Source organism: Dendrobates tinctorius, unplaced genomic scaffold (genome assembly GCF_039654945.1).
Source record: "Dendrobates tinctorius isolate UK_male_01 unplaced genomic scaffold, ASM3965494v1 ptg000082l, whole genome shotgun sequence".
Classification (NCBI taxonomy): domain Eukaryota; kingdom Metazoa; phylum Chordata; class Amphibia; order Anura; family Dendrobatidae; genus Dendrobates; species Dendrobates tinctorius.
Window position 1 is genome coordinate 75,986 of NW_027361750.1, and position 27,868 is coordinate 103,853.

At 42.5% G+C, this 27,868-nt stretch overlaps 1 protein-coding gene across 3 annotated transcripts in view; it reads left to right on the plus strand.

Moving 5' to 3' along the window:
- Positions 1–27,868, plus strand: part of STAU2 (staufen double-stranded RNA binding protein 2) — a 322,980-nt gene that overhangs the window by 71,924 nt on the left and 223,188 nt on the right. For all 3 annotated transcript variants that reach the window (XM_073583829.1, XM_073583830.1, XM_073583831.1), the window contains exons 3-4: positions 1,247–1,351; positions 16,403–16,615. In XM_073583829.1, coding sequence (XP_073439930.1) covers positions 1,247–1,351; positions 16,403–16,615 — 318 coding nt within the window. The remainder of the gene's footprint in view (positions 1–1,246; positions 1,352–16,402; positions 16,616–27,868) is intronic.

A 27,868-nucleotide genomic window follows, 5' to 3' on the forward strand; every position in this document is an offset into this window, starting at 1 on the left:
GAACCTTGTTCCATCCATACTTGACAGGTTTTTCTTAATTTTCAATTTGTTTCCCCAGCTTTGCTTAAAGGGCTTCTCCATGAATAGAAATAAATAGCTGAAAGAAATGTCATTTATAAATAAATTCCTAAATACATTTGATTAAAAAAATCACAATCCTCACGAATCTAAAGAGAATTAAAATGTCCGTCACCTTGTTACACTGACATGCCTGTGACCATGGGCAGTAGGAAACTAATTTGCTGTCACTGGGAGTTACTTACATCGTTATTCAGAAAGACAGGGATGAAAAGATAATGTTTCATCTTGGGGAGAGCAACATGCCTGAGGTACTAGGATAAGGAGACTTGTACGCCATGCAAATTGTCTTTTCAGAGACTCTAGTGTTACCGATTGGAAATGGCAATTCTAAATGCCAGTATTGACCCTTTAGTGATCCTTGCAATGTAATTTAAGATAAAGGCAAACCAGAATCTCAGTTTACAGAAACATGTTTCGGGGTGTTGCCGCTCGTCAGTGCAAAGCATGATATCTGATTTGGCTTTAAAAACAGGGCACACAAGTGTGAGCAGCCTCTTCTTACCTTGGCATCTCTGGTCTCTCCAGTAGTATAAGTGGAGCGCACATCCATGACCTATAAAGGAGGTCCAAGCTTCATGCCACACATACTCACAGGCACCTGTCCTAATATTTTAGGACTGATTACACAGTGAAACAATGCAAAGAGCGGCCATTTTATATACTATAGTGATTACCGCCCTAAAAATAGCTAATTGAATGTACTTGGGAATTTATTTATACTGCTATTCCCTTTTTGTTGTTTCGTTTTTTTTTTCCCATTCTAAAAGAACCCTTTTAATAGGTTTCAGTTTCTTTGAGAAGTTTCCTCATCTCTGAAAGCTAGGATGTGCTTTCCCATTTTCGATCAGTGATTTGGTCAATATGTCGCCAGCGTATACGAACACTAAGGACAAGCATATTTCTGCATCAGGAGCTTTGAGCATACCTGATTTGAAATGTTTCTTTGTGGCTTCAATCATTTCAGTTTTTGGCATTGGATCAATGCTGCATTCCTGGCGGAGGAGGTGGTTATTGAGGCGTCTTCTCATCTGTGACTCTCTTGGTGTTTGTTTTTAATTTTATTTTCAAGGTTAAAGTAAATAGAGCTTCTTTTTACATCTTCTTGCAATGTTTAAATTGCTAATTAAAAATTTTTTTTTTTTTTTTTTTTTTTGCTCAATTGCAGAATGGGGAGACGAGAGGCCCTGATGAAGATAAAGATGCCAACAAATCAGAAATCAGCTTGGTGTTTGAGATTTCATTGAAGCGGAACCTTCCTCTGAGCTTTGAGGTACAGCCCGGCTCTCACACTGGACCCTTCGGTCCTCGTTGGATAATTTGACGTTCCCTGTCAGCAGTCTCTTTTGTTACATAGAGAGGCTTTATATCTTTTGGTGTGGAGGAGATTCCCTAGCCTGCTTTCTAGAATATAGTAACCCCACAAAGAATATCGCAATAAACCTTTATGTAGCCATTACCTATAAGCTATAAAGTGAAAGATGGTAATGTGTTAGAATTTATATGTACATTAAATGTATATGGCTTTCTGTCAAGACGCATTGATTTTTCAGTAGTATGCATAGACCATGATGCAATCGTCAATGGAAGTTGCCCTGTTACGAGGCAATGATTCAGTGTATGCAATCAGCAGTAGAGGAGCCACCACTCGTAAAGCATCTCTGAGGAAAAATGACTTTCTTCAGTCCACAGCGTACACCTCCTATGCCAAACCCTGGTGGTAATCTGTAATACTGCAACTATTTTTTATTTTAACTAGTTAAGAACCTAGTCACCCATTGTTTGTCTCAGGTCTTTGTGCTTTCATCTGCAGCTGGCCATACACTTTAGATGTGGCCAAGCGCTCCTGTGTTCTCTGAGAAAGCCGCTGGCTGACGTGTCGGTCAGCGGCCTATCTCCAGAAGAACAATGTGATTGACAGTCCAAAATCGGACATTCACGACCAACGTTTCCCCCCAACTATCAGTGGGTCACATTAGACCATTGGATGCGTGCATTGGTATTGGGAGATTTGTACTACATTAGTCTGTGTATGCGGCTTTAAAGAGCTTGGCTGGTCTTAAACTATAAGTCTGCAGTCACTTTACGTGTCTGCAGACTTATGAATACTCACAACGTAGGCACTCCCCACTGTGAGGATAGGCTGATCCCATAACGGTGGTCATGTGCCCTCAAGTATAAGATATTCACACTTCCGGCCATATTCCGACTAGACTGTTTCTAGCCTCTCTCAATTCAGTTACATTGAGCCAGACGACGCCCATCTAATCTGAATGTGACCAGAATGATGTATATTGCCTATTTTCCGTCACATGACTGCCGCTGCTGGTATCGGAGAATCCTCACAGAAGGTGACTGCAGGCTTGTAGTTTAAGACCTGACCACCCCTTTAAGGCTAGGTTTATACTCTTCCAGCATTGAAACCATTTGTAGGAGACTTTGTTGCGAGGTCTGTCTCTTCGTGAGAATTAAATGTTCTGATTGGGGACCCCTTCGTGTCTGTCTTGTGACTAATCTGGTTCCTTCATGTCTTCCGTGTTTTTGTTCCTGTAACGGAACAGCAGTAATGCACCTCCAAGTGCTACTGGGACCCGAGCTCGGGAAGGAAATAAGTTTCTGAATCTTCGCAATTTTTCTTCCTTCATCCCTCAGATAAATGTAATCTGCTCTTGGTGCACATGCCGGTCTAAATGGTATGCACTGTTCTGTCCCCCACTTAAGGCGATTGAAGGTGTGTAGTATGGCGATGGTGTGAGAAGTCCTGCCTTCGTGTCCTTGCAGCGGGGCAGACAGGACCATGTGTCGAACATGAGGTGGTACGATGCAGATGGTACAAGTAACCGTCCTGTAGTTGTCTTGTAGGTGTTCACCATTCGAGCCACTCCTAAGTTTTGTGTGGTCAAAAGACTTTGCTTTCTGCAGCCCAAAAGAGATGTGTACTTCTCACATGGTGGCTAAAAGTAAAATGGATGCCAGGAAGGAGGAGCAAGGGAGTGACACAAAGCTTCTGGTCTGTAGATAGCAGCAGCAGATAAACATGACTAATACAACAGGAAAAATCAAACATATGCAAGGAATATGAAGGGAACAGCACATGTACGTCTGTTAGACGTCACGTAAAGAATCAGGAAAATGAGGAAAGTCTTTTTTTTTTTTTTTTTTTTTGTAAACTACATATATAAACTAGTGAGCAGTGTGCAAGAATGGATCGGACAATTTGTTTGTTTTTATTTTTTCACCACCTCACAATTTTTGAAGCGTTTATAAGAAGTTAAAAAAAAAAACCAAAAAAAAACCGGAACATGTGCACAACAAGTTGTTTTGACATTGCAGTGCATATGTTCATTCTTAAGATCCTGCTTGAAAAAGACATCATATGCACATACGTGAAGATGTTCAGATGCTGTAAACATTCTCACCTTCCGTAACTTACTTTCCATTTTTGGGGGGGTTTGGTGGTTCCTCTTAACATCCATTCTGCCAGCCCAATAGTAGCAGTGGCTTCCTTTTCCTTGCGTCCCATCGTACATTGCTTCTGCCTTGATGGCTTGTTTGTATCTATCTGGAAGCCCAGCTCTTTGTAATTCTTTTATACAATTTAGCGAACAGGAGAGGAGGAGCAGAAAGATTAAGATCCACCCCTACTTCACATAATCAGTCTCATGGCCTCCTCTTCTAGAGAGGGATTACACGTAACGGGTAGTGGTGAACATATGGGGACGTCTAGTAGTCTGCTTTTGGCGTTATGTTTTGGGGATAAGAAAACATAATTTTTAAAACCAGTGATTTGCAGATTGCCTATTAAGTATTTTATCTAATATTATTCCCTTGTCTGAACGTCAAGAGACCATAGAACCTGTTACATGATTCATACTTCTAAAACTACGGCATATCTCTCTCTGATGCCAGAACGTTATGGGAGAGACCTGTCAATCACTTGGAGTGCTGTTAGCTGAAGTTGGCTGGGGCTGTCGATAGAGTCCAACTATATTTTCTCTGAACCCTGGGGCATTTCAGATAAACTATATTCCTGGATACAATCGTGCAGCTGGACTGCGATTTATCCTTCCCACGGTTATGGCAGCAGGAGTCGGCTGGCAGGTTCCCTTTAAGGAGAGGAGAAATGTCTTCTGGTATTCACTGACTTATATGTTGCATAATAGTATAAAGCGATTTACTTCTGACCAAGTTACAAGAATAAAGGTTCTCAGTAATTCTGCATTCACTTCAGCTTTTTTTTTTAAGAAGGGAAAATACTAGGTAACGCCGGAGGGCAGATGTTACATGGTTCTTTGTTGTTGCTCATTTCTTTGCTTCTTTCTTTTCAAGAATTGAGGAAACCTTGAGGCAAGACAACATGTTTTCTTTTACTTTGTGTCTGTCACACATAAAAATTTTTGATAGATTATTTATTTCATAGTAATAGTTAGGCTTTTTTCAGCCTAGACACTAGCGCTGTTTCTGCCATTTATTTATTTTACTCGTTTATATAGTGCCATCCTATTCCACAGCGCTTTACCGACATTATCGCCACTGTCCCTATTGTGACTCACAATCAATATTCCGTATCAGTATGCCTGGAGCGTGGGGAGAACATACTAGCTCCTTGCATAAGCAAGCTGGTGTCATCACTTTCCATTGCTTTTTGCACGGCTTTCTTCATGCGTTCAGTACTTTTCCCTGTGTCATTGCTCATTATTAGACACAAGTTAATTCATGATCAATTATGGTGATTTCTTTGCCTGTTTGGATTGGATGGGTTGTTACCAACATCTGGTGAGAATTTCATGTCAATAGCACTGTCAGAAATATATTTACCTCTTAAAAAAAATTGGTGATGTGTTCAATAGTTATTTTCAGGTCTGCAGAGTTGTAATCTGTCCATTTTCATGGAGTTGGTATAAAATGATCTTACTCAGACTCCTAAAATACATAGTTTATTATGTACAGTAGTTCAGTGCAGGATGTGCTGTAAATGTTTCGGTAAGAATTTGGGAAATGCCCTATAAATGTCTGTTCTGTTCCTGATCTAAGGACCTCGGCTTTTAGTGGAGATGAATCTGTGCTGTACTTTATGTGCATGCTCAGTAGGGGGCAGTGCTGTGGGGTCGGAGTAAGGGAAATTGAGACGTCTGAGTCGTATGTTTGGCTTACCGACTCCTCCCTACGCCCTATTTAGAATGGACTAGGCGGAAGAAGAAGGGGCAGATATCGTCTGGGTGCTGCGATGGAGGACACAACCAGATTGGATGTAGAATCGTAGAATAGGAAGGGACCTCCTGGGCCATCTGGTCCAACCCCCTGCTCAAAGCAGGATTCGCTAAATCATCCCAGTCAGATGTCTGTCCAGCCTCTGTTTGAATACTTCCATTGAAGGAGAACTCACCACTTCTCGTGGCAGCTTGTTCCACTCATTGATCACTCTGTCAAAAAGTTTTTTCTAATATCTAATTCTGGCGTTGCTGATTCACACAGGTAGCGCTGTTCTGTGTTTTTTCTTCTATTTATATTGGTAACCTTGATACTGTGACACATATACAGAGGCATTTATCGCATGTCTCGATACAGCTTTAGGGTATATGTCCACAGAGTTTGTGGTTGTTGTTTTTTTGTTTTTTGTTAGGAGGTTTTGGAACAGAAACTGAGCGGAAATGTTCTTCTTTCAGCTTTTGTGCTGAGTTTCTAGAGCCCAACCTTGTAAAGGTCTTATAATTTCACAAGTGCACAAACTGAATTAATGTTCATAGTGTCTGTATGTTACCATTGTTTGTAGAATTAATAAATCACAGAAAAAGTATACCGTAATTTAAATTGAATTATAAATCAATAGAATAATCAATGAAATGCAGCAGTGTTATTGTTTGTGTGGGATAATAAAGGGGTTGTCCACTACAACGTGATTTTATGGGCCCGTGGCAGTTTAAAAAAAAAAAAAAAAGATAAAATTACTCACCTACTGGACCCCTACATTTCTTCTTCAAGCTGACCATATACCCCAACAGTCTCCTTGAGTCTTCATCTGTTGGGGATATGATTTGACTGCTGGAAACTAAATAGAATTTGTGCAAAGTCCTCCATTAACATCCATAGAAGTAGTCTAGTGATAACGGCCTGAATTATTGAACTTTCTTGGTTGCAGTAAAAGAGCTGGACATAAATTCCGCATGGGAATGGAGCATTGTGTTCATGTAACCTTTACGGTGGCATCCCTACGGTTCTGTACAATGGAGCTGTAGACACCTCATGGCACAATATGGTGTCTTCACGCTGCCCAACATTAGATACGTAAAGAATAAGCCGTACTTTGGAGGATGCTGCTGCTTACATTACATTTGAATCTGACTGTGTATGGGATCAGAGCTGTACAGGTACAATACGGCTTCAGAAGATCTCGATGGTTGCTATATTACTTCTCCTGACAGTGCTGTGCTTTTATGGAGCCATAATACAGGACCTATGCATGAGACTTTTAGTTTAGTTGAGCAACCATTGCACAAATAATCATTTGGTATATGATCATTATGCCATACACATGGTTGTCTGTATTGGTTGTTTTATAGTTGTTCAAATTGGTCATAAATGTACAATGATGTTCTGTTTAAAGACGGATTGCTTGTAGATGAAAGATCTTTCCTTCAACCAAAGATCTTTTTTTCGGACTATTGGATGAAAAATTCAGACAAATACATCTTAAATAGTAACTACGGTTTTTAATTTATGTTTATAAATGTATCCACGTATTAGTCATTTTTTTTTCTTCTGGACCAATTCACTCTCAGAAACTGCTCATAGCTGTCTACAAATCTGTCTTCAGTGAGAAATTAAACCACAACTTCTGCTTTAAATTCCTATTGAGCAAAGATGGGGAGAAGGGAGGGAAGCAAAAGCAGAAAGGCACGTGGCGGAAATGCTGAAGCTTCTCGTGCAGGAAAAACTCTCAGAAATCCAGAAGGCTGGTCCTTTCATAGCTTGGAATGACGCAATTTCTCATATACGCACATACATCATAGCTTACTTTGAAACTTCATCTAAAAATTTAACTACACTTTAATTTTAGACCATGACCCTCTGTGATCTGGTGACTAAAACAAGGCTATGAGCATGAACTTACGACAGTAGAGGTGCTTGGTGCACCCTTGGCGTGGCCAAACAGTTCAGTGCATCTTCCCACCTACTTGTTTCCCCATTTATCTCTGCCGCCCCAACCCCCCAATTTTCCTCCTGACTGCTGTAAAGCCAGAGTTGTCAGTCAAGGAAGAGGGGCAGAGATAGATGGAAATCAAGAAGTTGGGAAGGTGTGCTGATCTGCTCGGCCACTCTAAGGATCCACCTATGGTCAGATTGAACAGCCATTTTATGCCGACAGTCTCCGTTTAAGCCTTTAATGAAACAAGAAATCAAAAGATTAATTATTCTACTAAGGGTCCAGGCAAAAAGGAAGCTGACAAACTTGGCTACAATTCATGTTTTTGAAGATCTATGAAGACATTTTTCAATAAATCAAACTGCATTAATGAGGTCAGTAATGACATTGTGTCTGAAACCAACTTCTATTATAGCTGATGGCACAAAACTTGCCAAGATTAGTCTTCCAGGCCAAGGTCCAATTCCATATTAAGCCGAAAGGATACATTATCATGGCAAAGTCACAGATCACCATCATGTAGATGACATTAAAGTTGTCTTAAGAAGACAAGATTCGAAGAAGAAGAAAGTTACATCACTGTTCTAATCATATGAAAATGGGTCAAACCTTGTTCAGATGTATGTCTCGATCAGCAGTTATTGGAAGGTCAAGTTCTGTCACCCTATCAAAATAATTTTCTCTAGGGCTGAGTTCACATGACCCAGTTTTTGTGACCGAAATTTCTTTAACAAACTACCGTAGTGTGTGAATTAACACTGGAATTTTGCAAAGTCGCAAAAAATGTTGTGCAACTACCAGCTGTGCAACAGTTTTGTGACATTTCTAACATTTTTATGACACATGTCTGGAGAAAATTGCTTAATTCGTGGCCATAATGTTAATCAGCTCCAACATATATAGATATTTTAGGACTGATGCTCGGTCTGCATTTTGAGAGCAAAATTAGAATAAGGAATGAGTAAATCTGAGATGAGCATAATACTTTTTCAGCTTTCATCACTGCAGTCAGTGTGGCTGAAAGAGCAGTGCAGCTGAGCTTTGTCTCAGTACAAACACTTCTATCAGCTATCTTCTCACAGTGCTGTCAGTTCAGCTGTGCTACCCCTACACCCACACTGGCTGTTGTGATGAAAGCTGAAGGAGTTCTCTCTGCTCTACTACCATCACTTTGTAATCACTCACCGCTCTGCAGTGAGAGCCGGAGATCAGACTGTCATCACATGTCTCTCAGAGAGAACTTGCTCTAAGCTATTTTAGGGGTGTGTTCGTCTAGTATATTGCTGTCTGTATGATTGGGCAGAGTCATACAGGAGAAGTGCAGACTCTCGGGCAGATCTCTGTTCCATCCATAGATCTTAACAGCTCATTTACTTACAAGAGTAACGTGGATTTCTCAGGGAACAAGACATCAGATAGCAGATTGTATCATTTTAGTCAACTTCCGATGACTTACATGCCCATATTGATGTCTTAATGTGGTTGATCCTTTTGACAAATTCCCTTTAAAGGGAACCTGTCATGTCCAGAAACACTATTAACCTGCAGAATTGGGATTCATTTCCATTATATAGTGTTAAAATCCTGTGCTTACCAGAAGTATGGCTGCAGGGAGAAACTGAACGTGTATAATTTCCACAGCCACTTTCTTCCAGTGAACTTGTTGTAATTGTTCCCAGCTCGTCAGATTATGGCCTGCCAGCACACACTTGCTGTGGTGCAGCGTGTCAATCAAAGTGCTGGGAAATGATTAAAGTAAGGCTCAATAGAAGATCGGCTGCAGTGAGGATATTGGTTAATTTTATCTCTTTAGCTACACTTTCAGTAAGGCAGGAATAGCACTATTTATCTTCATATTTGACCCTGTTTTTGCAGGACAATAGTGTTTTTTGACCATTTCCCTTTTAAGGGAGCCTGACCGGAAATGCCCAAAACCAAAATCACAGCTTGAATCTAAAGCCCTTGTCACACTAAGCGAGATTGCTGCTGAGTCACAAGTTTTGTGACTCAACAGCGACCTCCACAGCGATCTCGCTACGTTTGACAGGTAGCAGCGACCAGGGCCCTGCTGTGAGATCACCGGTCGTGTCGGAATGACCTGGACATTTTTTTGATCATTGAGGTCCCGCTGGATAGCATGCATCGGTATGTTTGACACCTTACCAGCGACCTCGCTTCGTCAGAAGTGAGGCACATAGGCGTTTCTTGCGGTGTCATTTGTCCCCACATGTAGTAGCAGGAATGGGTAGTCATCTGTAGGTCTGAAGAGTCCTGATATCCTGTCAGACACATCTTTAATTTTTGCACCTGGAAGACAGCACATGACAACGACTTTGAAGACTTAGGCAAGAAAGTGAAAGAACTGGGAGCGCAGGTGGTCTTCTCTTCCATCCTCCCAGTGGATGGCCATGGAACAAGGAGGTGGAATAAGATTCTGCAGGTGAACAACTGGCTACGTCGATGGTGCCGTCAGCAACGATTTGGATTTCTGGATCACGGAGTGAACTACTTATACGATGGACTACTTGCTAGAGATGGGGGGTGCACCTTACGAAGACTGGAAAGCATGTATTTGGAAGTCGCCTTGCTACACTTGTAAGGAGAGCTTTAAACTAGAACAACATGGGAAGGGAAGCAAAAGACCAGAAAAAGCCATACACCTGACAAATGCTATTGAGAACTCTGCTATTAGAAGTGGAAAGGAAGAACAAAGACGAAAGAATCTAATTAATAAAAATATTGGAGAAAGAGAAACCAATCACAAACTAAAATGTTTCTATACTAATGCACAAAGCATGGGCAACAAACAAGGAGAATTGGAACTACTAACACAGGAAAAGAAATATGATGTAATTGGAATCACTGAAACTTGGTGGGACAATACACATGATTGGAATACAAGACTAGAAGGATACAACTTATTTGCAAGAAACAGACTTGATAAACGAGGAGGGGGTGTCGCATTGTATGTTCGAAACGCGTATATCTGCACAGAGATTGAAGCTTCAGAGACTGGGAGTTCTGTGGAAACTGTTTGGGTAAGAATACAAGGACAGAACAATGGAAAGGACACCATTGTAGGCATTTACTACAGGCCGCCTGTGCAAGCCGAAGATATAGATGAACTCTTTATGCATCAGATGGCCAAGTTCTCCAAAAAATATGACATAGTTGTCATGGGAGATTTCAACTATCCAGACATTTGTTGGGAATCTCTCTCAGGCAAAACTAACAGGTCAAGGAAATTCTTATCCTCTCTTGCTGACAACTTTATCTTCCAAAAGGTAAGGGAGAAAACAAGGGGAACTGCTACCTTGGATCTAATCCTTATAAACAGGGAGGAAATGGTTGAGGAGGTAAAAGTGGCTGGGACCCTAGGAGGTAGCGACCATGCTATTTTAGAATTTTGGATAACTAGAGGTGGAAGACCTGTGAAGACTCAGACGTCAAGGTTAGATTTCAGAAAGGCAGATTTTAAGGGATTCAGAAAGAGAATTGGAGGGATCCAATGGCTGGATATCCTTAAAGACAAAAATGTCCAGGAAGGATGGGAAATCTTGAAAAATGAAATTCTCAAAGCACAGTTGTTAACAATTCCGAAAAGAGGGAAGAATAGGAAGCATTTAAGGAAACCAGGATGGATGAACACAGAACTTAAGCACATGCTAAAAAGGAAGAAAAAAATGTTTATAAAATGGAAAGAGGGAGGCATATCTAAAGAAGAATATAATGCTGTCTGCAGAACCTGCAGGGCACAAATCAGATTAGCTAAAGCTGAAAATGAACTGAGGCTTGCAAGAGATGTCAAAAGCAATAATAAAGGATTTTGGGGATATGTCAAAAGTAAAAGAAAAGTCAAAGATGCTATAGGATTTTTACAGGATGAAAATGATGAAATGGTAAGACAGGATGTTGAGAAGGCTGAACTTTTAAATTCCTATTTTGCATCTGTTTTCTCTCAGAAAGGAAATGCAACATCAACTGTTATTCACTGTCCTATTAAGGTAATAGAAGAATCCAGGATATCTATAAACAGAAAGATAGTGAGAAAACACTTAGCTAACCTAAATGAATTCAAGTCTCCAGGTCCAGATGAATTACACCCCAGAGTACTGAAGGAGATAGCAGAAGAAATTTTTGAACCCCTCTCCATAATCTTTGAAAATTCTTGGAGAACAGGAGAAGTGCCAGAAGACTGGAGAAGAGCAAATGTTGTTCCTATCTTCAAAAAGGGGAAGAAGGTGGACCCAGGCAACTATAGGCCGGTGAGTCTGACTTCTATACCAGGAAAGATCTTTGAACAAATTATTAAACAACATGTATGTCAATACCTGGATAAGAATGAAGTGATTAAACAGAGTCAGCATGGGTTTCTAACTAATAAGTCATGTCAGACTAACTTAATTTCCTTCTATGACGGTATCACTGATTGGGTGGATCAAGGAAATGCTGTAGATATAGTATATCTTGACTTCAGCAAAGCATTTGACAAAGTCTCTCATACAATCCTTATTGAAAAAATGACTAAGTATGGAATGGACAAGGCAACTGTTAGGTGGATTCATAACTGGCTTAGTGATCGGACCCAAAGAGTGGTCGTAAATGGCTGCACATCCAGTTGGAAGAATGTCTCAAGTGGGGTACCACAGGGCTCTGTCCTGGGCCCTGTATTGTTCAACATCTTTATCAACGATTTAGATGAAGGAATTGAGGGTAAACTGATTAAATTTGCTGATGACACAAAGCTAGGAGGGATAGCTAATACTAGAGAAGAGAGAGAGAGGATTCAAAAAGATTTAAATAAACTGGAGAAGTGGGCAGCAACTAACAGAATGGTTTTTAACAGGGAGAAATGCAAAGTACTACATCTGGGCAATAAAAATGAAAAAAGCATATATAGAATGGGAGGAATAGGGCTAAGTGACAGCACATGTGAAAAAGACTTGGGTATACTAATAGATCACAGACTGAATATGAGTCAACAGTGTGATGCAGCAGCAAAAAAGGCAAATGCAATTCTAGGATGTATTAACAGAAGCATACAGTCTAGATCACGTGAAGTCATTATTTCCCTCTACTCCTCTTTGGTCAGACCTCATCTGGAATATTGTGTCCAGTTTTGGGCACCACATTTTAAAAAACACATCAACAAACTGGAGCAAGTTCAGAAAAGAGCGACCAGAATGGTGACCGGTCTGCAAACCCTGTCTTATGAGGAAAGGTTGCAGGATTTGGGAATGTTTAGTTTGCAAAAGAGAAGACTGAGAGGAGACTTAATAGCTGTCTACAAATATCTAAAGGGCTGTCACATTGTAGAAGGATCAACTTTATTCTCATTTGCACAAGGAAAGACTAGAAGCAATGGGATGAAACTGAATGGGAAGAGACACAGATTAGATATTAGAAAAAACTTTTTGACAGTTAGAGTGATCAATGAGTGGAACAGGCTGCCACGAGAAGTGGTGAGTTCTCCTTCAATGGAAGTCTTCAAACAGAGGCTGGACAGACATCTGACTGGGATGATTTAGCGAATCCTGCTTTGAGCAGGGGGTTGGACCAGATGGCCCAGGAGGTCCCTTCCAACTCTACGATTCTATGATTCTATGATTCATTACATCCCCAACGGGTGATCTCCCCCTTCACCCAATCAATAAGAGGATTGTGGTGTTGCAACCAGGGCATTCCCAATACCAGTCCTGCAGGCAGATTATTCATAACGAAACAACTTAAATTTTCCACATGAGTGAAACCCACTTTCATAGAAAAAACTTCAGACATAAAACAAATTCCATCCCGGGTAAGAGGGGATGAATCCACAGCCACAATTTTAACAGGGTCTTTTAACCTGACTGTCCCTATCTTATTAAGAGTCACAACTTGGGCATCAATCAGATTAATGGAGGAACCACAGTCAACAAAGGCGGTGGTCATAACAGGACCGCCAGCAATTTCCAATTCAACCTGGAGGACCATTTTTATACGTGAGAAAAAATGTACCTGGGAGTCTGGACAACCTCCTCGATTGTTGCCCAGACTCAGTCGTTTCTCTGAAGAAGGGCAGGAGGGACAATTCCTTTTCCAATGTCCAGAGGCTCCACAGTAAAAACATAGTAGGTTGTCTCTGAGGTGCCTTCTCTCTTTCTCCTTAACCGAGACTGACCCAACGTTCATGGGCTCAGATACGGGTGAAGTGTCACAAAATTTGGGGTACAAGGGAGACTCTTGTTGCATCATTCCTCTAGCACGGAGTCTCCGGTCCATACGGATCGCCTGCATCATGTCGTCCTCCAGGGTATCAGGAGGCGGATGTCATGCCAGAGCGTCCTGCAGACGGTCAGAAAGGCCCCTGCGAAACAACCCCCTCAGGGCGGCGTCATTCCAGGATACTTCGGCGGTCCAACGTCTAAACTCAGCAGAACCATTCGGCAGAGTGTCTCCCCTGTGTCACACTCATCACCATATCCTCTGCCAGACGCACTCTATCAGGCTCGTCATAAATGTGCCCCAGAGCCTCAAAGAACAAGTTCACTGATATCCGTTCAGGAGCAGAGGAAGACAGAGAGAAAGCCCATGCTTGCGGAGCCCCCCGAAGTAGGGAAATAATGACCCCCACCCTCTGGAACTCATCCCCGGAGGAGCGGGGCCTTAGAGAAAAAAAAAGCTTGCATCCTTCTCTGAAAGACCTGAACTCCTTTTTATCCCCCGAGAAGGGATCGGGCAATTTGACTGGAGATTCGGGAGACGCTAATGACACATCCCTACCCCCAGAACTAGAAGCCCCTGCATCGACAGCCCCCTGCACAGTAACCACCAACTGTTGCTGGGTATGGGCCATCGTGCGCTGTTCCACATTGAGTTTATGGAACATTTGGGTCAGGTGCTTGACCTGATCAGCCAAGGCTTGTATGGGATCCATGAGGATAACACACACTTTTTTTTTTTTTTTTTTTCCTTCAGAGGAAAAGAAAACTGAAACAGTCAGTTATAATGTCAGGAACACCGCACTGCACTTGCTCACTGAGCCAGGGTGCGTGTCCTGAGTACAAAGACTGTGCACAAAGATACCTGCGGAGCGAGCAGCAGTGGTGACAATGCATGCTCCAGGACCTGAATCACGTGACTGCTGGGGGCGTGGCCTAAGCTCCACAGAGCTAGGAGCTGCACGGAAACTCCTAGAAGGGTAACTACAGGACAATGTTACCAAGGGGCATAGACAGACAGACACCAGATCAAGCCGGGTCAAAGCACGAGATAGCAGGACAGTACCAAAGGGCTAGACAGAAAGAATAGTCAGGACGTAGCAATAGATCAGAAAACCAGAACAGGTATTAGACGGTACAATAGGGGTAAACTGTAACGGAGTAACGATAGCCAAGCCAGGAGGTCAGAACCAGAGAAGACAATGGTACCAAAAACGAGAGACGGAGTACAGAGTGAAGGAACAAGCCGGGTCATACACGGGAAGCAAACAAACAATGCAGAGTGCACGCACACCAGGGGTCAGACACACCAGAATAGCAGTATAACTGACAGAGAATGCCAGTATGGAGTGAGCATAAATACCCCTCCCAGATCCAAAGAGAGGCCGGCAATGTTAACCCTGTCAGAACAGGACATTAACCATGTCCTAACCATGACAAGTTCCATGATAGTCTTCAGCATTGTCACTCGCATGCTTTCTCCTATAGTGCTGGCCTTGGGGGCATAATGTGTACTTGCCAGTTTCCCAGAATCTTTTTCTGTCTGCTCATAAAGGATATGATGTGTCTTACTGCCCACGTTTTTGTTTTGTGTTTTACTTTACTGACGTAACGCTGTGACATTTTCTAAGAACAGTGGGCAGCGAGTAATGATTTCCTGCTACCTGCGCTGTTATGAGACCAGATGTGAAGGAGATTCAAACAGGCACATTCCAGCATAGACTACTACGTACTTGAAGAAGACTAAACCTGATTCATTCTTCTTATTGGACTTCCGGCTATTTGTAATGTTCTAGTTTCTACCAATTGCAGTTTTTTTTGGATTAGAATATTAATTCCTTATCCTCAGGATATGTCTTCAATATCCTACTGGTGGGATTCTGATTCTCGGAAGCCCCTTCTGCTCCGTTTAGTACCACTGTCCTGGGTATTGCAGTGCCCAGCATTGCCCCTACTATGTACAGAGCAGAAGATGGCCCTCAACTTTGGCCCTCAAACGTTTCATCAGAAAGATTGACGAAAGTTGGACTCACGGATCCCATATTGCATCAAAATTCTGAATCTCAAGAACCTCTTTAATAATCACATGCTTTGAAAAACGAAATGTCGATTTGTACCTCTTGGCATTTGATTTAGATGGGGATATCAGGCAAATAAATAGAAAATATTAATCCGTATGAAGATATTGCAAGTTGCTATGAAGATAATTTGGCCTGGAGTATTCTTATCGCATAAGCATAGAATCCTCACAGCTTACAGTGCACGCGATGTGAAGATTCGCAAGCCTGCAGCCACACACAGTGACTGCAGACTTGAGGCTTTAGAGCGGATAACCCCTAAATTAGTCTATGTTCCTGTGTAGTGTATGAACTGTTTTTAACTCTGCATTTTAGGACTCAGAAAATGTCTGGGTTTAAAAGTACACAAAACCCAAGAGAAAAAACAAACAAAATATGCTTATACCCTGTAGTAATTAAAAAGTAATAGTACATGTAAATTACATTGGGTACTTATTTAACACTATTTTGATCGAAAAGCGTAAAGGCCATCCCACTGCCACAAGGTGTGCCCAAACAGTGGCATGGCTCCCCCTTTTTGAGCTATGCATTTTCTCTATATAGCTTCCCATGGGCAGGTGTCTGAACAGTCGGGCCCCTTTCCTGCTCTGCCTCCATCAATATCGAGATCGACTGACAAAGGGGAGGTCTCAATAGTAGAGATAGGACCATCCCGATTGTCGTAGGGCGTTTTTTTTCTCTTTATATTGTTTTTGTGGCACTATAGCATTAAAATCCAAGCAAAATCACAATGGTCAGATCAGATTGCCATTGCATTTTTTGGTGTTGACACTTGCAGAACAAAAAAAAAAGCTGTGTTTTCGCACATGCGATCATGACCTCACAAGTCGCAAAGTATTTGTTGATTACGCTTCTAGTTTCTGTTGATTTTTCTCACAATCTTTTGGTTTTTCTGACTCTAGGTGACTAAGGAAAGTGGTCCTCCACACATGAAGAGTTTTGTTACGAAGGTGACAGTGGGCGAGTTTACTGCGGATGGTGAGGGGAACAGTAAGAAGCTGGCAAAGAGGCGGGCCGCTGCTGCTGTACTGCAAGAACTGAGGAAGCTCCCACCTCTCCCCGTGATTGAGAAACCAAGGCTTTACATAAAGAGGCGTCCCAAAACAATAATTAAGGTATTTCCAATCAATTTACATATTCCTCAAGATATGACACGTAGCATTGCAAATATCACCCAGTTGCTTATCACTCATAGCCATCCACCCTCCAACTACTACTGGAGATGGCGCATAGATTGCATTAGGTTAGTACCATTCGGTCTTTACAGAGATCGTGTCCGATTTTTCAGACCTTTGCTAGAATACAATGAACAGTCTTTGGTCTGAAACCTTCTAGTCATTAGTATGACCTTGGTTATATGAGGATTCTCTGGGCTCTTCCAGGCCTGTTACACAATCACCTCCTCGCCATACTCTTTGCTTCTGGATAACTCCCTGCGGTTATCTGCTGGCTGCACAATGTCAGTGCACCCAGTAATGTGGAACCAGCAGCCATGGTTTTGTGTTGACCTGTGGTTTGCTCAAGTTAGTTTCATGTCTCATACTGGTAACTCCTCCTTTCATTTATAACAAGCTGTGAATGCAGATTCTCCTACAGATCAGTGTTTGTACCAGTGTCCTGAACAGCCATTTACAAATGCAAAAAAGTGGATATCTCTGGAATAAGACATCAGATTGCAGATATAAAGGTATCATTTTATTCAACTTTTTATGACCGACATGCCCATATATAATGCCTAGGAAGGTTGATAGATTCCCTTCAAGTCCAAAGGGGTGTTATCAGACAGTTCTCACTGGATGCGTGTACTATTTCTCTCTGTATGATGCAGACCAATGATAAGCAACAACACTCAAAGGAAAGATGAACACACCCCTACAATAGCTTATAGCAGGTTTCTCACTGAGATACAATGCTCCTGGTCTAACCTTCTGCATTAGTCAGTGTTGGGGAAAGGACAGTACAAGTGAGTTTAGCTGTGTCACATTTCAAACCCTTCTTTCACAGTAATCACACTTGGGGCGCATTTACATGTCCGGTTTTAAACACATGTGAAAAAATGGTACCTGTGTCATCAGTGTTTTGAAACAGTATGTCATAACTGTATGTTCTCATGTGTCCGTTTTTAACATAAGGATATCATAATAGTAATTTTTATTTCTATAGTTCCAGCATATTGCACAGCACTTTATATTTTAGAGTGGACTTGTACAGACAATAAAGACATTACAGAATAACATACAACTCAAATACCAAAAAGAATGAGGGCCCTGCTCGCAAGCTTACAATTACAATGAGTCATAAGAAAGGTACGCACGCAAAATGGCTGTTGCTCATTTCTTTGATATCTCGGTCTGCAGTCCTGTGACCTAAATAAAGTTCATATTACTGAAATTGCCAGTGGTGAATGCTGCTTCTTAGTCTCTGAATATTCTGATTACAAGTTGAGCCCAACAGATAGAAGTGGGATACTGACATATTTCTGGGCAGGCAGTGTGAGGGGAGGATCGATACAACAGAAGTGGCCATACAAGAAGAAGTAACAAAGGTTTGCAATGTGACACAGCTATACTCTGTTGTGCTGCCCTTCACCCCATAGTGACCGTATCTGAAAGGTATTAGTCATCTGTGGATTCCTATCCTGCAAGAGGTTAGATCTAGAGATCAGACCTGTCTCCTTAAATCTCACATAATCAGAAATCTGTTTAACTCAATGGTGGGTTGTGGTGGTCTTTCCTTTTTATTGTTGCTTCTTATGATTGGTCAGCATCATACAGGGAGAAGTAGTACATGTCCCCAGTGAATGCTTTCTGTAACACCCATGGGGACTTGAGATAACACATTAGGTGCCAAATACTATGATTGCTAATATCTCCGCCACACAGGCGAAATAAGTAAGTCAAAAAAGCAAGCAAAAAAAAATTAACTTCAAAACGTTTTATTCTGCTTTACATCCACCATTACACTATGTGTTCAGTTCAACATGAAACTTTTGGTAAAAGGTCCTCTTTAAATCTCCTTGATCCCAAAGTGCAATTTATAATCTGTTTTGTATAAGAAAAAATTGTTTGGACCTTCTAAGGTGCTAGGACCCGGCGTTACTACTACCTGTCTGCGCACTATTGCTGCACTGCTGAATGCATTATTTATTTTGAATGCCCGAGGCCATAATAAAAAAATATTTTACATCCTTGAAAAACAAATCAAACGTTGCGAACTTCATTTCACATGTTGTACGATTGGTCAGCTAAATCGTTCTGACTTAATTGATATCCGACAAACAAGCATTTTGGTTGATGCCTCTCATTTTCATCATGTCTTAGTACTGGAATTACACACAAAACCTATACAAATAATACTAAAAAAAAGTAAAACCCTACCCTATGCCATCTGTCATTGACCGCGCCTGCCAAAGATTTACCTGCTCCTTGTCAACAGAGCAGCAGTTTCTTTTCCTGTTAACAGGACGGGACTGCTGGCGTCATGGTGATTGACAACAGGCTTTCCCCAGTTAGGCTGTCGATCAGCATGAAACCAGTAGTCCCACCTTGTCAACAAGAAGAGAAACTGCCACTCTGTTGACGTAATGTCAGCGGAAGCTTGTGACCGCTCTGTGTCAGCAGGGAATATCACCGGACACAACACGCAGGTAGGTAGCAACGACCTGCCTGTAAGGCTATGTGCCCATGATTCAGAAGTAGCAGCGCTTTAAATGCAGTGTATTTCTAGAAATCGCTTTCACTATCCTGTAACTACGCTGTCAGTGAGTTGAGCTGAGTTAATTGGCTGTGAACCCGCAGTACCTTTGTCACACTCGCAGTGACGTCAGTGAGGTGAAAGGAGTTCACCGCAAGGCTCTGAGCCGAGCAAGCATTCACAGCTCAGTGTGTCTGCTGGATGGCAGGCTGTATAGTCGCATCATGCAACAATGGAGCCTGCCATCTAGATGTAGCAGAGCGTTGCGGGACAAATGGATTATTATATTAATAGACAAGTGAGAGATATGGTTGTCCATTATTTTAATTCTGTTACAGGGGATATTGGCTTCAGTGGACTGGGCAATGAAGTTAATATGGTTTAATTTAGATACATAAAAGGAGTCTGTGTAATTCTTTCAATGCCTTTCAATGAAAGGCCTTTTTTCTGGTTGTGTGGTTATTTTTTTTTTTTATCCAACATCACTATGGTGTTAGTAATTGGCATTATAAATGCCTCTCCATTATTAGTCTCTTGGCTTAATGTCACCTGACAATACAAAGGTGACATCAACACACCCCCCCCAACTATCACCCTACTTGCCACCACACCAGGGCAAATGGGAAGAGCGAGGCTAAGTGCCAGATTTTGTGCATCTTATGGGTTGGCTGAAAGCTGATGTTTTTAGTCTGGAAGGGGGCCAAAGTCCATGGCCCCTTCCTATGCTATTAATAACATGCTAGAGCCGTCTGCCTAGCCTTTGCTGGTTATTAAATATAGTGGAACTCTGTCTTTTTTTTTTTTCGGGGGCGTCGTGATTGCGGGTCACTGATGGGTTGGCATGACAACCAGAGGTCTCCTGCAGACCTCTATGGTTGGTAATGCCAGATTGCTATGAACGCCGGTCGGTGCTCATAGCAAGTCAGCAATTCTGCTACATACAGGCAATCTGATCAACTGCAGCTTCTAGTCCTCCATGGAGACTATAGAAGCATGCAAAAAGAGAAAAATGTTTAAAAAAATTAAAGTTCAAATCACCCCCCTTTCGTCACATTCAAAATAAAACAATAAAAAAAAAATCAAGCATACTAAATATGTGTATCGTCGCATTCAGAATCGCCCAATATATCCATATAGGAAAAGAATTAACCCGATCACTAAACAGCATAATGAGAAAAAAATTCAAAATGCTAGAATTAAGTTTTTGGTTGCTGCAACTTTGCATTAAAATACAATAACGGGCGGTCAAAATATCATATCTGCACCAAAATGGTATCATTAAAAACGTCAGCTCGGCTCGTGAAAAATTAGCTCTCACCCAACCCGCGATCACAAAAAATGGAGACGCTACGGGTATCTGAAAATGGCGCAGTTCTTTAAAAGTAAATAAATAAATTTTGGATTTTTTTTTTCACGACTGAAATAAAAGAGAACCTAGACATGTTTGGTGTCTATGAACTTGTAATGACCTGGAAAATCATGTTATTAGGTTAGCTTTAGCATTTAGTGAACATGGTGAAAAAAACTCAAAAATCAAATATGGGATTGCACTTTTTTTCCCTTTGCAATTTCACCACACTTGGGATTTTTTTTTCCCATTTTTGAGTACACAACATGATAAAACCATTGTTGTCGTCCAAAAGTACAACTCGTTCTGCAAAAAACAAGTCCTCAGATGGCCATTTAGACCAATGAAATAAAAAAGTTATGGCTCTGGGAAGAAGAGGAGCAAAAAATGCAAAAGCAAAAATACCTCTGGTCGTTAAGGGGTTAATCAGGAAAGGCTAAGTATACAGCTGTAAGCTGATATTAATAGCCTGGGAGCGTCCATGGGTATTAACCCCTTCCCAGGCTATAAACGTATGCCCCCAGCTGTCTGCTTTCCCTCTGCTTGTTAATACAATTTTGGGGGATCCCACACAGCTTTTTTCAGGAAATACTTTAGTATGTAATAAAATACATGTACAGTAAGCTACACAAGGACTGTACTAATTATATATGTCACTGACATCTTTCATATCTATTCTATGTGTATATATCTATTCTGTTCTGTCGGGTCACGCTGTGATTTTACCGTACAGTATACCATTATATAACTAACACACACACACACACACACACACACACACACACACACACACACACACACACACACACACACACACACACACACACATATATATATCGTGTGTGTATATATATATATATATATATATATCACATATATATCGTGTGTGTGTATGTATGTGTGTGTGTGTGTATATATATATATATATATATATATATATATATATATATATATATATACACACACACACACACACACACACACACACACACACACACACACACACTGTATGTTATATATCTTTTCCCTTCACCCATGACGGCACACCTGAGAGAGGGGTCCGCCCCGCCAGGACAGGAACCTACTGAAATATAAGGGGCTGTACCTCTCCCCCGCTTCGGTTGGGTTCCTATAATACAAATAACTTGGCACTCAACTGAATGATCCTTTGCACATGGAGTTATTTTATTATTTATATATATTTTCTATGCAGTGCTAGAAAGACGTTTCGGCCCACAATCGGCCTTCGTCAGTCCGACTGCTATCAAGGTGAAGTAACCCGGTATCAAACCAAGTATTCATATAGGTATCTGCTTCAAGAAATAGATCTATATTGTGCCTCCTATGATGATTAGAGAAATATGCTGATAGGTGAAATATATATATATATATATATATATATATATATACACAGAAAGGGATTATATAAATCCCATTTGAGAGTTCTGTTGATATTAGCCTGTTTGGACTGACACTATAGGGCACATTAGAGGACAGAGTCCGTATAAGACATGTGGAGCTGCTGTCGGCGTGCCGGGCTAGACGCGGTTTCCCCCACTCGTCTGAAAGCCGACACAGCAGCTCCGCATGTCTTATACGGACTCTGTCCTTTCAGGATGGTCTCCTAAAAGCCATTAGGTCAACAATGAGTCTAAAGGAGGAAAAGATGAATAAGTTTCTGGAAGCCGTCATGTTTGGGGGATTACAGGAGAGGAAAAAACGAACCTTTCCAGTCAATGACAAGGTTCAGGCACTTATTAATAGAGAATGTAGGAGACCGGAGAAGTCAGGAGCCCTACCCTCCTCCTCTATAACGAGGTATCCTTTTGAAGAAAGGGATGCAGCGATATGAGACAAAGTTCCAAAAATTGATGCGGCAGTGTCCAGGTCATCCAAGAGGTTGGCGCTGCCCTTAGAAGACTCGGGTTCTCAGGGACCCTTTGGATAAGAAGGCGGATTCCTACCTGAGACATACATGGGAAGCAGCAGCTGGAGGACTAAAACCCGCAATAGCTGGAACTTGCACGGCACGTTCCTTAATGATCTGGCTCCAGCAGCTTGAGGAACTAATCGCTTTCAAAGTAGCGAGGGAAAAGATCGTCAGACATGTATCTGTTACATTGGGCTGCGGCTTTTTTGGCAGATACATCTGCCAACTCTGATGCTGGCAGCTAGAGCGGCTGGATTGAATGCAGCAAGGCATGCTTTATGGCTTAAAGGGAACCTGTCACCCCCCCCAGGTGGTTTTAAGTAAAAGAGCCACCTTGTGCAGCACTAATGCTGCATTCTGTCAAGGTGGCTCTTTTTTTATGGTACATTCCACCGCAGAAATAATAGTTTTTAAAATTGGCAGACATATCTGATATTTGACAGGGGGGCAGGTCTTTCCCCATCTGACACCGACGCCTCACATCCATCATTCTTGTGTCTTTGCTCCGCCTCCTCAGCGTTCATTTCAAATGCTGGTGCCCGTGCTGTAATATCTTCTATTGGGCATGTGCAGTTAGCGCTGCCCTTCTCTGACATCACGTGATGTCCTTCCTACCGCGCCTACTCCCTCGGTCTCTCTTCCCCTGCCCCTCTCTCCTCCCTCTGTTTCTCTCTTCCCCTCTCTCCCTAGGTCTCCTCCCTCTCTCTCTCTCTCTATCTACCTCTCTCTCCCCACGCTGTCTCTATCTCTCTCTCCCACTCTGCTCTGTGACTGACAGCTCGTGCAGAAGGCGCTTGACGTCAGCACTGGCTCCGGATGCTAGGGGCAACCCTTTTGGCAATCGAGCTGTGGAGGTTTAAAAAAAAAAAAGGCCTAGCGATCCGCCGAGGCCCCGCCCACAGGCCCTCCTGCAGCCGTGACATCAATGGATGTGAACCCTGAGAACATGCAGCGCTGTGCAGGCAGCGGCTGCACTCTGGGCTTCCTGCTGGTGTGCATAGAGCGTCACTTCCTCCTGGACAATGCGTGCTAGCGCCTGAGCAGAGTTCATAGCTGCAGTCTCATCTCCCCCTGGGCTGGCACGGTAGGAAAGACATCATGACATGTGATGTCAGAGAAGGGCAGCACTAACTGCACATGCCAAATAGAAGATATTACAGCGCGGGCACCAGCATTTGAAATTAACGCTGAGGAGTCGGAGCAAAGACACAAGGAGGACATGAATGATGGATGTGAGGCATCGGTATCAGAGGGGGAAAGATCTGCCCACTGGACAAATTTCTGGTATGTCTCACAAATTTTAAAAATGCTTATTTTGGCGGTGGAAGGGGCGCTAAATAAAAGAGCCACCTTGACAGAATGCAGCATTAGTGCTGCACAAGGTGGCTCTTTTACTTAAAAACGCCTGAGGGGGGTGACAGGTTCCCTTTAAAGGCTGCCCAGGTGATCTACAATCTAAGGTCAAGCTATGTTCTCTGTCGTGTAATGGCCAGTTTCTATTTGGGAAAAATCTGGATGACATTCTAGAGAAAGCGAGTGACAAGAAAAAAGGTTTTCCCAGGTTCCCAGCGGAGAAGACCGTCTATTTGGAGGAAAAAATTCAGCAGGGGCTGTCCTCCAGGAGAAAGAAGAAAATGGGAAGATAAGAGGAAAAAGAAGTCCGGATTCATGTTCGCCTGGCCTTCCTCTACATCCAAGAAATACCCGCAATGATGCCAGAATCCCGGTGGGGGGAGGCTTTCATTTTTTGCTCAGGCCTGGGAAAATATCTCTTCCAACAGCTGGATCCTGAACATAGTGAAGGAAGGCCTGAAGATTAGTTTTATTGTCAGCCAACAAGAACATTTGTAATAACCCCCTGTCATGAAAGAGATAGGGGAACAACTGGCCCTAGAAACAGAGATCCTGGGTCTGGTGGACAAACAAGTTTTGTCCGAAGTCCTGAGCAAACAGGGAGGGGGTTCTAATCACCCCTCCTCTTAATAAAACCAAATAGTTCATTCAGAATAGTTATAAATCTCAAGGGTCTCAGTCGCTGGGTGGAAAATCATACCTTCAAGATTGAGTCACTGACTACAGCCATAATGCTTTCACTTAAAAGTGTTCTATGGTGGTAGTCGATTTAAAGGATTCCTATTATCACATCCCCATTCCATCCAAGCTATTAAAAATATTTGAAGGTGGCCCTATACATCCAGGGCAATCTCAGGCATTTTCAGTTCAGAGCCCTTCCCTTTGGCCTATCAATAACCCGAGGGTGTTTACCAAGGTCATAGCGGAGATGACAGCCTTCTTATAAATCCAGAACACAATTATAGTTCCCTATCTAGACGACTTCCTGATAGTAGAGGGTTCAGAGGACCATTGTGTTACACAGTTGAGACAGGTGTCCAAGACCGTACAAGAACTGGGCTGGATGATAAATACCCAAAAATCAAGATTACAACCCCTGAAGAGGCAGGCCTTCTTGGGGTTTATCCTGGACTCCGAACTATAAGCCTGTCTTCTACCCGAGAACAAAGTAGAGAAGGTGGTAAACCTGACCTTAGCAGCTATAGAGCGACCGCATATGACCCTTGTTGGGAACTCTGATGTCCTGTATCCTGGCAGTCAAATGGGCCCAATTTCATACCAGACATATACAGTGGGAAATACTATCAGCACAAAAACTGCTAAGAGGGCGTTTAGAAGGGAAGGTGGAGCTTATGCGTCAAGGACTCCCTCAGATGGTGGTCAGACAGGACTAATCTGACAGGGGTACCTTGGAAGAGGCCAATAAGCAACGTGATCCTGACAAATGCGACTTCCTAAGGGTGGGGGGCACACCTGAGAGGTCAGGCAATTCAGGAGTCCTGGGCGCATCAGTAGCGAAATTCATCATCAAATTTAAAAGCGCTTTGGGCGGTGAGCAAGTCCCTAGAAAACTTTATTCCTCTCCTCCGGGGCCGCGATGTTCGCATTATGTCAGACAACAGGGCCACGGTAGCATACATCAACCATCGGGGGGGGACAAGGTCATACTCCCTCATGGAAGTAACCAACAGCATTTTTCAGACAGCGGAACAACTTCTCTTGTCCCTGACGGCACTACATATAAAGGGGCAGAGAACATCGAAGCAGATTTCCTGAGCCACAACAAGCTAAAGCAGGGGGAATGGACCTTAAACCTCAGAGTTTTCCGGCAGGTAGTCCACCTATGGGGAATGCCGGAAATAGACTTGTTTGCCAACAAAAGCAACAGAAAAGTGAAAAAATTTTGTTCACTAAATTCAAGGGAAAGGCCTTTCACGGTAGACTCCCTGCAAATCCCTTGGAACTTCAAGAATGCTTACTCATTCCCTCCAGTAGCTTTGATTCCACAAGTGGTGAGGAAAGTCAGGATCGAGCAAGCGAGAGTGAATTTGATTGCCCCATTCTGGCCAAAAAGGCCGTGGTTTTCCCTATTACGGATAATATCGCTGTCAGAGCCATGGGTCTTGCTGGAGATCCCAGACATCCTGTGTCAGGGTCCAATATTCCACACGCAGGTTAAGTGGTTCCATCTTGCAGCGTGGAATTTGTAAGGTTGCTTCTGAGTAGTAAAGGTTTTTCTCCAGGGCTAGTTCCTACCTTGCTGAAGAGTAGGAAACCCAGAATTACAAAGATCTACGGCAGAACAATGGAGTAAATTCCTGGGGTTCTTGGGGGAGCCGTCCAGTCAAAAACCTCCGATTGGTCCTATCTTAGAGTTTCTACAGTCGGGATTGCAACTGGGACTAGCTGTTAATACCCTTAAGGTTCAAGTGTCAGCATTAGGTGCCTTTTTATAACTGTATCCTAGCAGCGAACAGATGAGTAGCAAGGTTCATAAAATACTGCCATAGAGCCAAACCAATCCCGATGCCGAAAGTTTCCCCGTGGGATCTAAACTTGGTATTGGAAGCCCTTACAAAGGAACCATTTTAACCCATACATCAGTTGTCTATAAAGTATCTTACTCTGAAAACAATCATATTAGTGGCTCTTACTTCAGCCTGTAGGGTGAGTGATCTACAGGCCCCCTCTCTATAAATCTGCCTTATACACAGGTATATGAGGATAGGATTGTGTTGAAAACGACCTGGCATATCTACCCAAGGTAGTGTCAGATTTTCATAGAAGTGAAGAGATTATCCTTCCCTCCTTCTGCGAGAACCCAAAAATTTCAGGGGAAAAGAAATTTCACAATTTAGATGTTAGGAGGGCGCTATTGGATTATATGTCTGCGACTAGCCAGTGGAGGAGGTCCCAGTCCTATTCGTAGCCTTTCAGGGTGGCAGGAAGTGTTATGGGGTGTCAAAGGGGACCCTTGCCAGACGGATTAGGGAAGCCTTTGGTATAGCATACTCAGCTAGTGGTACTCCGATTCCTGATGGCATCAAGGCTCATTCCTCCAGAGCCGTGGCGACCTCCTGGGGAGAGAAAGCGGAGGTATCAATTGACCAAATTTGTAAGGCTGCTACCTGGGCCTCACCATCAACCTTCTTTAGGGCACTATAGGTTGAACCTATCCTCCTCGGCTGACTTAACCTTTGATAGAAGGGTGCTTCAAGCGGTGGTCCCTCCCTAAGGTATTTTCGAAGTCTCCAAAAATCTCTCAGGTGTGCTGTCATGGGTGAAGGGAAAACCACCAAGGTTACTTACCGGTAGCCGTTTTTTCCGGAACCCATGACAGCACCCGTATATTCCCCCCCTTTTCACCTTATGGGTGTGCACGATAGTTGGGTGTATTTATGATGTGGTGTTGGATATGTGTGTTACTAACTGGGAAGTCCTCTCATGCTCTGTAACCAACTGAAGCGGGGGAGAGGTACCGCCCCTTTTGTTTCAGTAGGTTCCCTGTCCTGGCGGGGCAGATACCCCTCTCAGATGTGCTGTCATGGGTTCCGGAAAAACCGGCTACCGGTAAGTAACCTTGGTGGTTTTTGTATTGATCTGTCTGTATATCTAATCGCTCTATATCTATATCTTGAAGAGTATTTCCTTGGAAAACTGTATAAATTACATAGAGAATTGCTCTATGTAAAAGCTCATGTTAAAATCGCATTGCAATTGGATCAAATTCGCATGTAACTTGGATGCTATGTGTTAAAATCTGATTGTACTCGCATGAAAATTGCATGGCATGTGCATGACACTCGTCCTACTTTTCAGGACTGAAATAGGAATTTTTTTTTTTCACAGTGATGATTACGAGCCCTTAATGGGTGGTTATTTAGGGCCTAGAACCTAGTAGTTGCGAATAGTGTGAGATGAATGAAGTTAGACTTGGGTTATTTACCTATGTAGTTTTTTCATTTTTTTTTTTTTGTAATATTATGTTATTGTATATATACGTGGAATATCCTATACATGTAAGCCCTCTGACATGTAAGCCAA